Source organism: Vombatus ursinus, unplaced genomic scaffold, assembly GCF_900497805.2.
Source record: "Vombatus ursinus unplaced genomic scaffold, bare-nosed wombat genome assembly UNPS02001419.1, whole genome shotgun sequence".
NCBI lineage: Eukaryota > Metazoa > Chordata > Mammalia > Diprotodontia > Vombatidae > Vombatus > Vombatus ursinus.
The window spans coordinates 7,612,033-7,629,506 of record NW_020941197.1 but is presented as its reverse complement, the minus strand read 5'-3'; the positions used below and the strand labels follow the sequence as shown (position 1 = coordinate 7,629,506).

General features: G+C 40.9%; 1 protein-coding gene across 1 annotated transcript in view; it reads right to left on the bottom strand.

Annotated features, from left to right (window-relative positions):
- LOC114047260 (cell cycle control protein 50C-like) overlaps nt 1-17,474 on the bottom strand; it is a 45,118-nt gene that overhangs the window by 19,860 nt on the left and 7,784 nt on the right. The window contains exon 3 of the mRNA XM_027868044.1: nt 12,361-12,471. Within this exon, the coding sequence (XP_027723845.1) occupies nt 12,361-12,471 (111 nt within the window). The remainder of the gene's footprint in view (nt 1-12,360; nt 12,472-17,474) is intronic.

Below are 17,474 nucleotides of genomic sequence, written 5' to 3'. Positions count from 1 at the left end.
AGTGACTTTATGAGAAATCAAGACACTGTAAAACAAATCCAAAAGAATGAAAAAAATAGAAAACAATGTGAAATATCTCATTGGAAAAACAACTGACCTAGAAAATAGATCCAGGAGAGAGAATTTAAAAATTACTGGACTATCTCAAAGCTATGATCCAAAAAAGAGCCTAGACATCATCTTTCAAGAAATTATCAAGGAAAACTGCCCTGATATTTTAGAACCAGAGGGCAAAATAGAAATTGAAAGAATCCACTAATAACCTCCTGAAAGAGATCCCCAAATATCCTACAAATATTGTAGCCAAATTCCAGAGTTCCCAGGTCAAGGAGAAAATATTACAAGCAGCCAGAAAAAAACAATTCAAGTATTGGAAACACAATCAGGATAACACAAGATTTAGCAGCTTCTACATCAAGGGACCGCAGGGCTTGGAATATAATATTCTGGAGGGCAAAGGGGATAGGACTACAACCAAGAATCACATACCCAGCAAAACTGAGTATAATTCTTCAGGGGAAAAAATGGTCATTCAGTGAAATAGAGGACTTTCAAGCATTCTTGATGAAAAGACCAGAGCTGAATAGAAAATTTGACTTTCCAATACAAGACTCAAGTGGAACATGAAGAGGTAAACAGGAAAGAGAAATCATAAGAGACTTATTAAGGTTGAACTGTTTACATTCCTGCATGGAAAGATGATATTTGTAACTCATGAGATATTTGTCAGAATTAGGGTAATTGGAGGGAAAAAAATTATATGTATGTATATAGATAGATAGATAGAGGGGACAGGGTGAGTTGAAGATGAAGGGGTGATATCTGGAGAATAAAATTAAGGGGTGAGAGACGATTATACAGGGAGAAGGAGAAAGGGAGAAGTAGAATGGGGTAAATTATCTCATATAAAACAGAAAAGAAAAGGCTTTTATAGAGGAGGGGAAGTGGGGGAAGGTGAGAGGGAATGAGTGAATCTTATTCTCATCAGATATGGCTTAAGGAGTGAATAACAGACACACTCAATTGGCTATGGAAATCTATCTTATCCTACAGGAAAATGGGGGTGGGGAAGGGGACAAGAAAGCAGGAGGATGATAGAGGGGAGGGCAGATTGGGGGAGGGGGTAATCAGAAGCAAACACTTCTAAGGAGTGACAGGGTCAAAAGAGAGAATAGAATAAATGGGGGGCGGGATAGGATTAAGGGAATTATACTTAGTTTTTTACAACATGACTACTATGGAAGTGTTTTGCCTGACTACACATGTATAACCTGTATTGAGTTGCTTGTCTTCTCGATAAGGGTGGATAGGTAGGGAGGAAGGGAGAAAATTTGGAACTCAAAGTTTTAAAAACAAATGTTAAAAAAAATTGTTTTCACATGCAACTGGGAAATAAGATATACAGGAAATGGAGTATAGAAATCTATCTTACCCTACAGGAAAATTGAAGGGGAAGGGGATAAGAGAAGGGGGGGAGAAACAGAAGGGAGGGCTGATTAGGGGAAGGGGTATTCAGAATGCATGCCATCTTGGGGTGACGGGAACGACAAGATAGGGAGAAAATTTGGAAGTCAAAATCTTGTGTAAGTGAATGTTGAAAACTACAAATAAATTAATTAATTAAAAAAACAACAACAACAATCTTAGACTTCAGTAAGAAAGACACCTAGGTAGCAGAAGTAGTTGCAAAGAGGCAAATTTATATATGATATAAGTACACCGCAGGCTCTGTCAGGCCCCCAAAAGTGCTTGCTTCTACCCTCAGAGTTCTAGGGGTAACCCTTGGAGGGAGTTGAAGGCTTTTCTAGCAGTAAAACTAACAAGCCCCGTCTACTGTAATTCTGCCAGTAATAATCAGTTGACATCAATTAGCCAGCCAGTGTTTACTAAGGTGGTATTGTAAGGATAGTTGATACAAAATTTCTTCTAAAAGTCTGAGACATACTCCCCCAGCAAGTACATACAGAAGCCAGGGGAAAGTGGGCTCATACTCAGACCACTTATGGCAAAAGCAGATCATTCACAGTTCCTGGAAGTCCTTTTCCCTGCTTCATAGGGCATTCATGTGTCCTCAGTTCCAGGAACTGTGAATTGCCTACTTCTGAAGTTCCCCAGAAATTATTGTTGTTCAGTCGTGTCTGACTCTTGGTGACCCTCTTTGGGGTTTTCTTGGTAAAGATACTGGAGCAGTTTGCCATTTCCTTCTCCATCTCATTTTACAGATGAGGAAACTGAGGCAAACATGGTTAAGTAACTTGTCCAGGGTCACACAGCTAATAAGTGTCTGAGGCTGGATTTGAATTCAGGTCTTCCTGACTCCAGGCCTGTTACTCTATCTACTGCACCATTTAGCTGCCTATAGGTATGGGGCAGCTTTCTGCTGGACTTGTAGAGTTCTGAAACTGCCTTTTCTCAATGCATCTAGTCTGTCTGTGACTCCTGATGCAGACACTGCTACCAGTCACGTCTGTCCTGGGGATACAGCTAGGATGCCGATGAGAAGTCCAAATCTTCCAACACTTTAAAGCATGTGGGCCAACCAAGAGGGGATAAATAGCTCTATTGGCCAGCAACCATCAATAGCCTTCAACTACTGCTAGACTGTGTCTGGTCTACATGTGCTTTGTACATCACCAGATATGTGCATATGAGTTCCTTGAGGACAGGGAATATTTCACTTTTGTCATTATACTCCCCAACTCCAGCACAGTACTTGGCACATGGTGGATTTTTAATCAATTCTTGTTGACTGACACCCCACCCTCCACCCCAACCCCGCATTTATAAAGGACCAAACCGAGGCCCAGGTATTTGAATTGACTTGTCTAAGATCACACAGTAAACTAACTGGTGGTGGGACCAGGAGCAGAATTAGAACCTAGGTCTCTTGACTCCTGAACCAGTGTTCTTTCTACTATACCACAGAGGCCTGAAAAGTTCTTATTGAACATATCAAGCCATTTGTTTCTTTTATTCTGAACCTCCACCTGAAAGCAGCATTCTTAAAAAGATTTCTGCATAGCTGACTGAATGACCTAGGAAAAGACAAGCATAGAAAATGGGAGCTGGGTCATGGGGTATGCTGGACAAAGAGGTAAGGTAAGAGGGAAGGGTGAGTGATAGGTGAAAGTAAGGCAGGCTGGGGAACATAATCCTGAAAAGAGGAAAATCTTCAGTGTATGGGAAAAGGAAACAGTTTGTTATGCGGGCACTGGCAAAACCCCAGACCATAGCCATGACAAGTAGGAAACATCATGCGTGAAGGAGAACAAGCCAAACTTCAGAGAATCATTTTCTCTCATGGCCACCCAACCTGCTAATTATCTTTGCTCACTTATTTGAACAAGCAAATTCATGAGTTTGTGTCTGTGTGCGTGCATGCGAGTGTGCGCACACACACACATGCACACAATGAATCTTTATTGTTGGCTCCTGACTTTAAAAAAAATGCACATACACATTAAATCCAGATAATGGAATTGACTGTACATTTTCTTGGAAGCTGAAATGGGAATTCTCCTTCAGCTCAATTATAGGCCCATATAAATGGTAAAATAAACAGGCAGAACACATACCACACTAGGGACTGTTGTATTTTAATAAACTGTTTCCAATGGTTCTCTTCCCAAAGGCTGAGTTCAATGAGGGCCTTCATGGCCATGGCCTCTCCATTGATTTCTGGTGGCAGGTCAGGCTTTGTGGAGCTTCCTCTCTTTACATTCAGTGGGGCTTTCAGACAGTTTCCCTTTGTTGAAGAACAGAGGGGCTAACATGAGTTTGCCCTCCTGGTTTTCAGCAGTATGTAATATGTGGTGATTTGATAACTGAATGCTCTGTGATTCCCCTAAGTACTTTGGTTGAGTTTTACAAGAAAGCCTCTGCCTGGAAGAAATGGTTAGCAGCTGCTAACATTTCATTTGACTTAGGAAGCTACAAAAAAACAAACCAAAAAAACTCAAAAAATTTCTTGCAGATGGGATTGTGGCCTTTTGGGTTTTACCTTAACAAGCTTTTCTTCCAGAATTTAAATGGCACTAGCTGACTTTTGTGGGGAAGGAGGTAGGGAGGGAGGCAGAAAGAAGGGGCACTTCCATTTGGAATTGTAGGTTTCTTCTATCACAGGGACATCTCAACACACATAGAAAATACAATTGACACTCTTTCAAGCAGGGGTACAGTTTCTGTATTTGGTTATGTGATCTATATGCCATTATCTTCTCCAAATGCTATATGTTATTGATCCTATTGAGCCACTGGTTTCTCTTATTCTGAACCTCCACCTGAAAGCAGTATTCTGCATAATTGACTGTGGACCTAGGAAGAGACAGGCATATAAAATGGGGCATGGGGTAGGATGGACAAAGAGGCTATTGAACTATGAACCATAAAATGATTCATTTTATAATGAATCCTTTCCAATGAAGGCATTCTCAGAAGGGTCTGCCATCATGCTTCCATCTGGTATCGTCATCCTTCACAGAGGGAAATTGGAGAAGGAGGTATTAGACCCAAAATTTCCCATGGTATGAAGTGTCTGTTTAGCACTACATAGCTTAGCACTTCATTTCTTCTTTCCTTCATTCAGGCTGGTTGCAGGATGACAGCTCATTAGTCAAAGAGTTTCCACTTTGGTAGGATCTGCCAGAGCTTCTACTCTGCTGGTCTAGCCTTTGAGAACTCCAAATCACTTCTATGCCATGATGAGGCATCACTTACCCAATCAATCCACAAGTTTTCATTTTCATTTTCATTGTTCCCGACCTGGGTAGAGTTTTCTGAACTCTTATTGGTCTGATCAACCACAGCTGGACGCACTATACCTTGACCCCGATGTAGGGATGTCATTTTGGTCCTCTTCAAGAATGAAAGACCACAACCACTATGTACAGGGCATTGGGCTAAGAGATGGAAGGATACCAAGAAAGGCAAAAACATGGTTCCTGCCATCAAGGATATCACAATCTAATGAGGGAGACAACATGTAAACAACCATGGCCATACTAGATATGTAGAGGGTAAATGGGAAGTTGTTTCTGAGGGACGGCAATAGCAGAGAAGAGGACACAGCTAATTAATGTGAGCAGGGAAGAGTCAAAGTCCGGTCCTCCTGACTCCAAGACCAGCCCTCCATTCCCGGTGCCACTTAGCTACCAATCAAATGCAATAATAAATGTAAAGTGCTTTGCAAACCTTAAAGCCTTTTTCAAGTAAACATGATAGAGGAAAATCAATTAAGAAACAATTTAACTATGTGGTATTAGAAGAAAATGACAAACCACTCCAGTATCTTTGCCAGGAAAACCCCAAATGGGGTCACAAAGAGTCGGACACAACTGAAAAACAACTCAACAACAACAACAACAAAATTTTCTATCAACAGAAATGGAGATTTTTCACCTGGAAGAGCCTTAGTGGGAGCCAAAGGGTGGAAGTTACAGAGAGATGTTTATCACGGCATATTTTGCTAAAGGAAGAATGGAGGCCTAGCAGGGCTTATAGGATTTGAGCATCTGAGAGGTAGCACCATATATAGTGGAGAAAGACACTGAAAAAGAAAAAGAGAGAGAATGCTTCTTGAAAACAGGAGACTATGATCCAGTCCTGGCTCTTCTATTTGTTAACACTGTGACTTTGGGCAAGTCCTTTAACTTCTCTGAGGCATCTGGAAAATCGGCATTATAATTCTTCTACTCCCTAACTCACCAGGTCAAATGAAATAAAGTATGTGAAGGTGCTTCTGTACCCTTAAAGTACCATGGAAGTGGAAATCGCTGCTGCTATTACATTAATAAAACTTCCTCTAGAATAAAATACAAGCCTTAAGCCTGGCACTCAAAGTCCTTCTCAGTTTGGCTCCAACCAACTTACCATACGCATTTCACACTTCTCATGGATTTTGAGTTGGGAGGGACATTAGAGATCACTGAATCTAACCTAATCTAATCTAATTTTACAAGCAAGAAAACTGAAGGTAAAGTGACTTGCTGAGAGTCACACAGGTAGGAAGCAACAGCAGCAGAATTTGAACCCAGGTCCTCTGACCTCCAATCCAGTGTTATTGGTTTTTATTTTTTTCCACAGGGTCTCCCTTTCATGTATTCTACATTCCAGCTGAATAGGCCCCCAACCTTATTGTGCATTCTCCCACATCCTACTCATATAGGCTAGTTCCCTATATGTAGTTCCCATGGACTAGCTTGGAATTTGACCCTGTCTCATATTTTCCTTTTGAAATCTGTCCCTTCCTTTAAGGTTCAATTCAGGAGCTACCTCCTCCATAAAGCCTTCCCTGATTTCCCTCTGGTGAACATTGCTAGAGTCAGCTCAATTCAGCAAATATTGACCAGGCACTTGCTTTCTGCACAGCACTGTGCTATCTTGATGGAGACAAAGATGAAAAGTGATACATTCCTACTCTTAAGGATTTCAAATTTGGGAGTGGGGGACAAGTGTAGAACTAAGTAAAACAGGAATAATGCAACATACAGTGTGATTAGTGCAAGAGAGAAGTGCTGGAAAAGTGTTTTAAGAAAATATAGAGAGAAAGATCACTTTAAGTTAGGGGTGAGAGTGAAGAGGGAGAAGAAGGGGGAAGGGAGAAAGGGAGAAAGGGAGAGAGGGAGAGAGGGACAGAGACGGGGAGGGGGAGAGAGGGTGGAAGAGGGAGAGAGGGTGGGAGAGGGAGAGAGAGAGAGAGAGACAGAGGGAGAGAGAAAGAGAGAGAGAAAAGAGAGAGAGAGAGAGAAAAGAGAGAATGAATGAGGGAATGCTTTATGGATTGATTACGTTGGACCTGACTTGGGTTTTGAAGGAAAGAGAAATGTCAACAAGTGACAAGGTGTAGTTCCAAAGCCGGCGGCTGGCCTGTATTAACTAGTGCAATGAGGGGGGAGAGGATCACTCCTCAGAGCTTTGCCCAGGGCCACTCCGGATGCCAGGCACTTAGCTCAATAAACACTCATTGATTTGACTTGAAAACTAGAGAATTCTAAACCCAGATAAGGAGGGGTACACATAGCAGCTGAGCTGATAAAACAGCCAAGCTAAAACCCGTGACCTGGCAACAGGCAAGGTGAGGTCAAAATAAGTGAATAAGACATGCTGACAACATAATGCAAAGCTCTAAACTCCACTCTGACATGCACGGAAGGGGCAGTAATCATCAGCTTAGTGGTCTGGACACCGACTGAGAGTCGTGCACGGATCGACATTCCTTCTACCTCCCTCCACTGACTTGCTCTGGACATCTCATTCCTCCTCATCTGTAAAAATGGCCAAAGAATAGCATCGGGTCCCAGGGATATCTCAGGAGACAGGGTAGTCTTAGAATAACAGAGGGTGGAAGAACTGGGGAGGAAGGCTGTGAAGTGTAATCTTAATAGAGGAAACAATAAATAATTGAATTATTTCTTCTACAGCCTTTCAATTTATAATTTATTTACACTGATTCATTTGCAGATTTTTAAAAATATAAGTGTTACCTCCATTGCACCACCTTCTATACAAAGAAACACACAGTGTGCTACCTCAATACATTTTACCAGTCTTTTTCTTTCCTAAAAGGTGCAACTGTATAGAGGACATGTTAATTGCTTAAAGCAAGGTTACAGTACTGGTTTCAAAGAAGCAATCACTGATAATAATAACCGACATTTCTGTTGTGCTTTAATGTTTTCAAAGCGCTTTACATAGATTATTTCATTGGTCATAAGAACCACGTGAGGAAAGGACCTCAGGTATCATTGTCCCCATTGAACGGATGAGAAAACTAAGGCTCTGAAAGGTTAACTCGACATTACCTTCCTTGTAGTCACCCAGGTTCCCAACCTGGAGTCATCCTTTGAAGAGCCCTCCCCCCTTTCCAAACATCCAAATGTCAATTTCAGCCTCTTAACCTCTTTCTATCTGTCCCTACTTTTCTGCTCATTCTACATCCACCCTAGGACAGACCCTCATCATCTCTCATCTAAACTATTAAGACAGCCTCCTAATTATATTCCTTACTTTCTATCTTTCCTTTCTTTAATTCACCTTCCACATAGTGATCAAATTGATATTCCTAAGCACAGACCTGACCATAAGACTCTTCTGATCAAGAAGCTTACTTGGTTTCTCATTGTCTTTAGTATAAAATACAAATTCCTTTTGACACTGCTTCAGCCTATCTTTCTATTCTAATTACACTTCCCTATGTTCCCCTTCCTACCCCCCATGATAACTGACCTACTTCCTGTTCCTCATATCCAACATTCCATCTTTCCAATCTTGATGCTTTCCATAGACTGTCTCCCATGACTGGAAGATGGGCTACAAGTAACAAATCAGGGAGTGGTCATGTGTGGGCTGCTCTTTTTCATTTCTCTGACTGGGAATAAGTAAAGCTTATGGTGCAGTGGAAGCCTGGAGTCAGGAAGACTCATCTTCCTGAGCTCAAATCTGGCCTCTGATACTTACAAGATGTGTGACCCTGAGCAAGTCACTCAACCCTGTTTGCCTCAGTTTCCTCATTTGTCAAATGAGCTGGAGAAGGAAATGGCAAACCATTCCAGTATCTCTTCCAAGAAAACCCCAAGTGGGGTCATGAAGAGTTGGACACAACTGAAATGACTGAACAATAACAGCAAAACTAGGTGCCCAAGTCAAGAACAGGACGACACTGTTGGGAGAGAGAGCAGGAAAGAGCTCTGAATCTAGAGGCAGGTGACCAGGGTTCCAATCCCATCTTTGTTATTTACTTTCTATGTGACCTTGGATAACTCACCAACCTTCCCTGGGACTCACTTCTTCAACTGAAAAATAAGCAAGTTAGATTGGCCTCTAAGATCCTTTCCAGCTCTAAATCTATGACCTACTATGTAGTATTTGCAGTCAAGTAGTTCAGTAGAATGTAAGGGTTCTGGGAGACTTGCCTCTAACATAGAGGTCAGACAGAGCCCTACAATTGGTTGGTCATTAGGAAACAGGGCTAGGAATTGGAACCTGCCTGCCACAGAAGAAGGTGGCATCTTAATGGGTTTGCGATGGAGGTCAGGGGAGTATCTGGAAATTCCTTAATGAATTGAAGAGGGTTAGGACAGGGTCAGAAGGTGATTTCAGGCAATTTGGGGTAGGAATGTCTCTATCTGAGTAACTCTAATCACCAGAGAGTCTGACTCAAAGTCATAGGGTTCAGCAGCAGTTGAATTGGTTTCAAGTAGGCAGGAAGACAGTCATGTAATTTCTTAGAGTCAGCTCCATGACAATCTCACAGGAGTCTGATCCATCACAGGTGACAGATAATCAAAGAATGCTAGGCTTATGTTAGGAAAATCTGGGTTTGAATCCTGCCTCTGACAATTCTAGTTTTACAGTGAGGAGTCAGACAGTTCTTGAAACCTCAGTTTCCAAAGCTCTAAAATGAGGATGATGTTTGTAGTACTGACCTCCTTAGGACTGTTGTAAGGTTCAAATGAGATTATCTGTGCAAAGAATTTTATAAATGTCAGCTGCTGCAACAATAAAAACTATTAGGGAGTTCTGGGTCATGTGTCCAGCAAATTAGAGGACTAGGTACTTTTTCTGATCCTCATAAGGGAATGGAAGGGAATAAATATTTACAAAGCATCTATTATATGCCAGGCATCATGCTAAGTGCTTTATAAATATTATCTCATTTGATCCTCACAAGATCCCTGTGAGATAAATGCTGTTATCCTTATTTTACAGTTGAGGAGGCATACAGTGAGGCATACAGAGGTTAACTGCCCAGGGTCACATAGCCAGCAAGTATTTAAGGTCATATTTGAACTCAAGTCTTCCTGATTTCAGGTCCAGTGCTCTATCTACTGTGCCACTTAGCTGCCTAGGTGGCCACCTCTCAAAATCTCTCCAAAATAGGAATTATGCACAAAAGATAAGGCAATTTCAGCTGTCTCCATAGTCTAAGACACCAAGAACTCTAATGAGATAACAATCGAATGAAATAACAGCAAAGAAGTTTAATCCCTAACCTCGAATGCACTAACTCAGAACCTGATCCAACATCAGCCACCACATTCTGGCAGGGCTGCCCAAGCCAATCCAGGGACTGCAGCAGAACTCACCTCTGCCTACCACCTCCTGCCTATGCCCCAGAAAACCAAAAAATAGAAGGTTGCTCTGGTTGGGAGAGCAGTATGGTAGTGCTACGTGCTTCAACAGAGGTCAGGTAAAGAACGAAGGAAAAAAAAGGAAACTGGGGCAGGATGCCAGCTATGCGTCTGGTCCTAAGCTTGAGGGAAAAGGCTCAACATCCAGCTGAGGCTAGCTCTGTCCCCCTTGAAGTCATTTGGGGCAAGGACTAATTCCCTAGAATGGGAGAAGTCTGAGATAACTTTGAGATACAGCTCTAATTACAAGTGCCAGTAAAAAGGGAAAAAGTCAGAAGATGAGCAATAGGAGAATATAAGGGTAAGCGGAGAACCTAAAAAAAAATTACCAAAGATCTCAGGAGAAATAAAATTCAGAATAAAGAAAACAAAAGACTTTGAGCATAAACAGATAAACCAACAAGAAAGATATTAATAAAAGAAGGGAATAAGACCTCCAGAGCACCTAAATAAATACAGACATATACAAATAAACATTGTAAGACAAAGGGAAATGAATCAACACCTGAGGCAGAGGACTCTGTAAATTCCCATGAGAGTGTGGAACTCCAGCAGAATATTCCCAAAGAGAAAAAGTAAATGTGAAACCAGAATTTATGGCCTGCACAGCAGAAATAATCAGCAGAATTAAAAAAAAAAAACTTGAATCAATGGTTGCAAATTTCACCAGAGAAACAAGAAAACAATTGATTTACAATGCAAATACTACAAGTGAAACAAGTGAAATACAATCTGGAAAAAGAGAAGCAAAAGGCAGCAATGTAGAAAGAAAACATGGTCTCTAAACAAGTAAAACAGTCATTTCAAAGACAGAATATGTAGAGACAATTTAAGATTATAGACAGTAGTATACTCAAATTGTTTGGTGTAGGCTCTAGAGAGATGATTGTTAAAATTTCAATTTAAAGTGTGAATATTTACACCTTGGGAACCGGTAGATGCCTCAAATTAGGGTTTGATTTATTGCTCTGTTGATTGTCTAGCTTAAGAAAGTGATGGAGAAAATGTTAATAGTGAAGCTTAAACTTAAAAGTGCCAGATGAGAACTTTTTTTTTTCAGAGAGCTAGTTGTTAAACATTTACCAGAACACCCCTGCTACAGCTAAACTGCCTAGATTTTCTTCCTGTAGTAACAACTAGGGGCAGAAAAATGTAGCTCAGAATCTGGGTGGGGAAAGCAGAAACAAGAAGCAAGGTCTGTGATCTCTGTGAGGGCAAAGAATGTTACTTCTGGATTTGTCTGCCATACAAACATAGTGCCGAGGAGCAATGTGGTATAGAGGATTAAGTTCATTTTGGATCAATTTCAAGTCCCACCACTGACACATGCTGGCTTTGTGACCCTGGGCAAGTCACTTAACTACTTATAAGGGCTCTTTGTTGTTCAGTTGTTTTCAATCCCCTCTGATTCTTCGTGACCCCCATTTGGGATTTTCTTGGCAAAGATACTGGAGTGCTTTGCCATCTCCTTCTCCAGCTCATTTTACAGATGAGGAAACTGAGGTAAACAGGGGTAAGTGACTTGCCTAGGGTCACACAGTTAGTAAGGGTCTGAGGCCAGATTTGAACTCAGGAAGAGTCTGGTTCCAAGCCCATTGCTCTATGCGCTGTGACACCACCTAGCTGCCCTGTAAAGGCTCTAATCAATTGTTTTTAAGATTATAAATCACAGCGAAGGCACCAAGTTGAACTGGTAAAGGCACTTTCTTTATTCGGGGTGAAGATGAAATCATATGTCCAGTCTATATCCCTATGCCTGGGGTCTCAGGTACAACAGAAGTTTAATAAATGTTTGTTGATGGATTTATTCCCCGGCAGCAAAAGGGCAATTAGTCCCCACCCACCCACCCTCATCCTTGCCCTGAAAAGGTGAGAGCCTATCTCTCCGTGCTGTTGGACTGCACGTGGCTTTTGGATACAGCCTGTTTAGGCTTGAGGATCCTGTTAGGAAAATGAAAGAAGTAAGGAATCTTGAAACTTGGGACAATAGGAGGCAAAGGAGCAAGACCAAAACATTAGAAAATACATGCATGGACTTTATGGAAATGCCTTTCCTTTGTCTGGTTCCTTCTCTCCTCCTGCCCCTTCCCCCCTCCCCTTCCCCCACCCAACGGTGTTCCCAGGTTGTTTTTTTTTTTTATTTTTAAGAATTTATAGATGGTAACTCTTAACTTCCTGACAATGAATAAGTAACAGGAGCAGAATAGTTTGAAGTTTTTTGGATTCTACTTACTGGCATTTTCTCTGGAATGAAGAAAGAAATTGAGCAGGTACACTCTTTGTAGAAATTAGAGGCATTTTCCCTCAGTTTCGAACAATTTGAGCATATGTCTGTATATGTAATCTTTAAGCCAAACAAACAAAAAAGGAGATCTATGGCAGTCCATTAGAAAGTGAGGTAACTCTGTGTCCTAGAGCTTCCTGCCAATTTGCCTCATTCCCAATCTCCATCCCCCGAGTTATTAAGTCCCTTTACATTAGAAGGGACGTGAAGCTTATCTCCTCTAATTCCCTTCTTTTACAACTTTGGAACACAAAATGTGGAGAAAGAAATGACTTATCCAAGGTCTCATGACTAGTAAGTAGCTGAGCCAAGTTTTAGTTCTAGGACGGCTTTGGGGAGCTCATTCTGTCAATCCTCTTCCTCTTTGTCAGGCAAGGCTGCCCTTAAACCATTACAGTAAAAATAAGAGGCCTTTCTACTCTGAAAAACCTCTAGGGGAAGGGATTTTACAAGCTTTCATGGCAGGCTGTCCTGGCCCATTAACTGCTCATTATCAGGAAACTTCCTTGCACTTAACCTAAATCTCTGGGGCTGAAATTTCCTCTTATTCTGTCTGTAGTGGAGATAGAGGCACTAAAGGGGTCCTTGGAGGATCTGAAAGCCCTCATTAATCACCGCCTTGGTGACTCTTTCAGCCTGAATAGTCTCAGTTGCTTGATTTAAACTTTTCTCATCAATCTTATTCACAGTAGTAATGTAGCTAATATGTCTATATATTATATAGAACACATAACATTAAATAATAGATATCACATCACAATTACATTCTATATTAAATATTATATAACATATACTATTAGAAACACTATAATATTATATACACTATGTAACAGAGTATATTATCTGTAATAAATTACATATATATTTATCTGTAATAAATTATATATAAATATTATTTATAACATAGACCATAATATAAAATAGATAATAACGTAGTGTTTCTATAGTTCTATAGGTTTGCGAAACACTTTACACACATCACTTCTTTGATCCTCGCAGCAACTCTATGACGATGGAATTTCCTCATTTTACAGATGAGGAAACTGAGGCAGAGGTTAAGTGACTTGCCCCAGGGTCACACGGCTGATAAGCTCCTGAGGTAGAATTCCGACTCCCAGCCTAGTACTCTATACACTCTGCCACTGAGCTGCCACATTGCTTCTTCACTCAGCTTCATGGCACTTATGCCCTTTAAAGTTGTCCATCAGGTCCCACTGTCCCCACAAAACTGTCGGGCTTGTCCCTCCAATGCTGGCTCGCTAGGCTGTTTCCAGGAGGAATAGACCATATGTGCTCCCTCTCTGCTCCCTAGCATCTGGGAAGATACACCAGGGAGAGGGAACGCCACCAGTTTAGTGTCTCCGCACCTCTGATTTTCCGGGACAGTCTCAATTTCAAAGTAAGAAAACAGGCTTTTAATGAGTATTCACAAGTGGACTATCCTCTATCAGAACACATACCCCAATTTTTGGTTCAGAAAAACAGTCACAGAATCCTCTTCAGTGCTGGATAGGGCCTCAGAAGCCAGCTATTCCAACCCCCTCATTTTACAGATCAGGAAACTGAGGCCCAGGAAGGTTAAGTGACTCGCTCACTTAGTAAATATCAGAGGCAGGATTTGAACCTAGGTCATCTGAGTCCACAGTCATTGCTCTTACCATTTCTACAGAGTTAAAAACTAGGAATGGCTAGTTTATTTAAATTGTGATAAGATAATTTTTGTGTTTTGCTAAGATAATTTAACACATTCTTCTCTAATATTTATTCTGCATATTGTCTTGACCTAGTGATATACTCTTGATACATATCTGGTGATCTTTCTCTCTCTCTCTCTCTCTCTCTCACATACACACACACACACATATACTATCAACCTGGATATCTATCTAGATATCTATATATCACCAGGATGTGTATATACGCATGTATAGATATTTATACATATATGTGTATGCATGTATACACACATTTTTGCCTTAACAAAATGTTTTTTTTCCAATTACACATAAAAACAATTTTTAACATTTTTTTTAAATTTTGAGTTCCAAATTTTCACCCTCCCTCCATCTCTCTCTCTCTGTCTCTCTTTACTCCATCTAACGGAATCTCACACTACCAGTCTTCTCATTAGATATGTATACCTAGAACTTATTTTCAGTTTTGATAATACTGTATCATTAGCCAGATTCCAGTCCCCTGAAGGATTATATTCAGTTTTGCTAGGTAGGTGATTCTTGGTTGTAATCCTATCTCCTTTGCCCTCCAGAATATTATATTCCATGCCCAGCAGTCCTTTAATGTAGAAGCTGCTAAATCTTGTGTTATCCTGATTGTGTTTCCACAATACTTAAAGTGTTTCTTTCTGGCTACTTATAATATTTTCTCCTTGCCCTGGGAACTCTGGAATTTGGCTACAATATTCCTAGGAGTTTTCCTTTGGGGATCTCCTTCAGGAGGTTATTGGTGGATTCTTTCAATTTCTATTTTGCCCTCTGGTTCTAAAATATCAAGGCAGTTTTCCTTGATAATTTCTTGAAAGATGATGTCTAGGCTCTTTTTTGGATCATGGCTTTGAGATAGTCCAGTAATTTTTAAATTCTCTCTCCTGGATCTATTTTCCAGGTCAGTTGTTTTTCCAATGAGATATTTCACATTGTTTTCTAATTTTTCATTCTTTTGAATTTGTTTTACAGTGTCTTGATTCTCATAAAGTCACTAGCTTCCAATTGCTCTATTCTAATTTTTAAGGAAGTATTTTCTTCAGTAAGCTTTTGGACTTCCTTTTCCATTTGGCCAATTTTGCTTTTTAGGGCATTTTTCTCCTCATTGGCTTTTTGGACCTCTTTTGCCATTTGGGTTAGGCTATTTTTTAAGATGTTATTTTCTTCAGTATTTTTTTGGACCTCCTTTAGCAAGCTGTTGACTTGTTTTTCATGATTTTCTTATATTACTCTAATTTATCTTCCCAGTTTTTCCTCTGTCTCTTACTTGATATTCAAAATCCCTTCTGAGCTCTTCCAAGACCTGGGACTGATTCATATTTTTCTTGGAGGCTTTGGATGTAGGAGCTTTGACTTTGTTTTCTTCTGGTTGTATGTTTTGATCTTCTTTGTCACCAAAGTAAGATAATATAGCCTGACTCTTTTTGCACTGCTTACTCATAATCCCGGCCAATTACTTGAGTTATAAACTCTTTGTTAAGGTAGGGGTCTGTTTCCAGTGTGGAGAATGTACTGTCCCAAGCTTCGGGGGTTTGTACAGCTGTTTTCAGAGATACTTCTAGGGACCTGTAAATTTTCAGTTCTTCCAAGGTGGTGTGATAAGGGGAGAGGTATTTCCTCTCCACTGCCACAACAAGCTCCATAGTACCAGCGCTCCTCCTTGCCCCAGGACCCCCTCTTAGAACTGTGACCCAGATTCAAGCACGGGCAAAGCAAGAGATTCCTGCCTCAGTACTGGCAAAGAGATCTCTGCAATGCCCCTCTGATCAGCCACTCGATTCCCCCTCAGTCTGTGGGCTGGAAGCTCAGGAGGCAGCCACCATCCCAGGGAATGGGGCTGGAACCCCACTGTGCTTCTCTTTCAGCACCGCAGAAACAGACTCTTCCCACTGACCTTCTAAATTGTCTTTGGCATTTGTGGGTGGAAAAGTCTGGAACTGCCACAGGGGCCTGAGATTCAGTCCTCTGAGGCCTGCTCCAGGTTTGCTGTGACCTGCATGCCATGCCAAACTGTGCTCCTCTCCCAGCCCGGTGCGATATACCTTTCTGATCAACCATCCAGGTTGTCTTGGGCTGGAAATTGTTTCACTCTGTCTTTTTGTGGGTTCTGCTGTTTTAGAATTTGTTTAGAGCCATTTTTTTTACAGGTATTTGGAGGGGTTTGGGGGAGAGCTCAAGCAAGTCACTGCTTTCACTCCACTATCTGGGCTCTACCCCTCAGAATAATGTTTTTAAATGCATGAAATAAAATGAATAGGATTACAAAGAAAACTGATTATACTGAAATACAGTTATCAAAAATATTCCACCTCCTGGCTTCCTTTAAGTCTCAGCTAAAGTCTCACTTTCTACAAGCAGACTTTCTTGTTCCTCTTTAATCTTAAGAGTCTTTCCTCTGAGATTATCCTTCATTTATCTTGTATGTATTTTGTTCATACTTAGTTGTTTGCATGTTATCTTACCCATTAGATTGTGAGCTTCTTGAAAGCAGGGCCTGTCTCTGCTTTTCTAACTGCACGTTAGCATTTAGCATAGTGTTTACATGCAGTAAATACTTAATAAATGTTCCTTCTTTCTTTTTCTTTCTCTTTCCTTCCTTCCTTCCTTTCTCTCATCATTCATGGAAGATGCCCTGCATGAAGCCCAAACAAAAGGATGCCCTCTTGAGATGCAGATTCCCCACATGCTTCTACCTGATGATGGAAAGGTACTAATTACATTGAGCACAGGACCATTCCATAGCTTCTCCACTGAAATCCACAGCAATGCAAATTGTCCACATAGGCATAAAACATGAACAAGTAGCAGCAATAACATTGAGCTCCCTTGTATAGAGGAGGTAGGAACTCCCACTTGTAAGAAAAGCTTTTTAATGAGGATGAGATCCCACCTGTAAGATGGCCATACACATAAAAAGGGTGCTGGTGTAGAAAAATGACATCCCAGGTATTAGAATAACAGAGAGAGTCTCACTTGCCAAGTCTGAGGTCTGGTTTGGTGCTTGAAGCCTTCTGGTGACTTGACCAGCTTCAGCAACCCAAAGAAAGCCTCGGTGCTGGCCAGCAGCTGAAGTACTACTTTCCATGATTGTAAGCATCTTGAGGGCAGGAACTTTCAACTCTTTTTGTATCCCTAGGGTTTAGCACGCAGCAAGTGCTTAATAAGTATTTTATTGATTGATAACATATAAGGTCTTTATGTTACCTTCCTTAAATTATTCCTGTTTCTGATTTTAGTGGTCTTGGAATCAGGAAGACTTGGTTTCCAGTCCCACCTCGGTCATGTATTGGCTCTATGACCCTGGGTAAGTCACTTAACATTTCAGTGCCCCCAGCCCAGTTT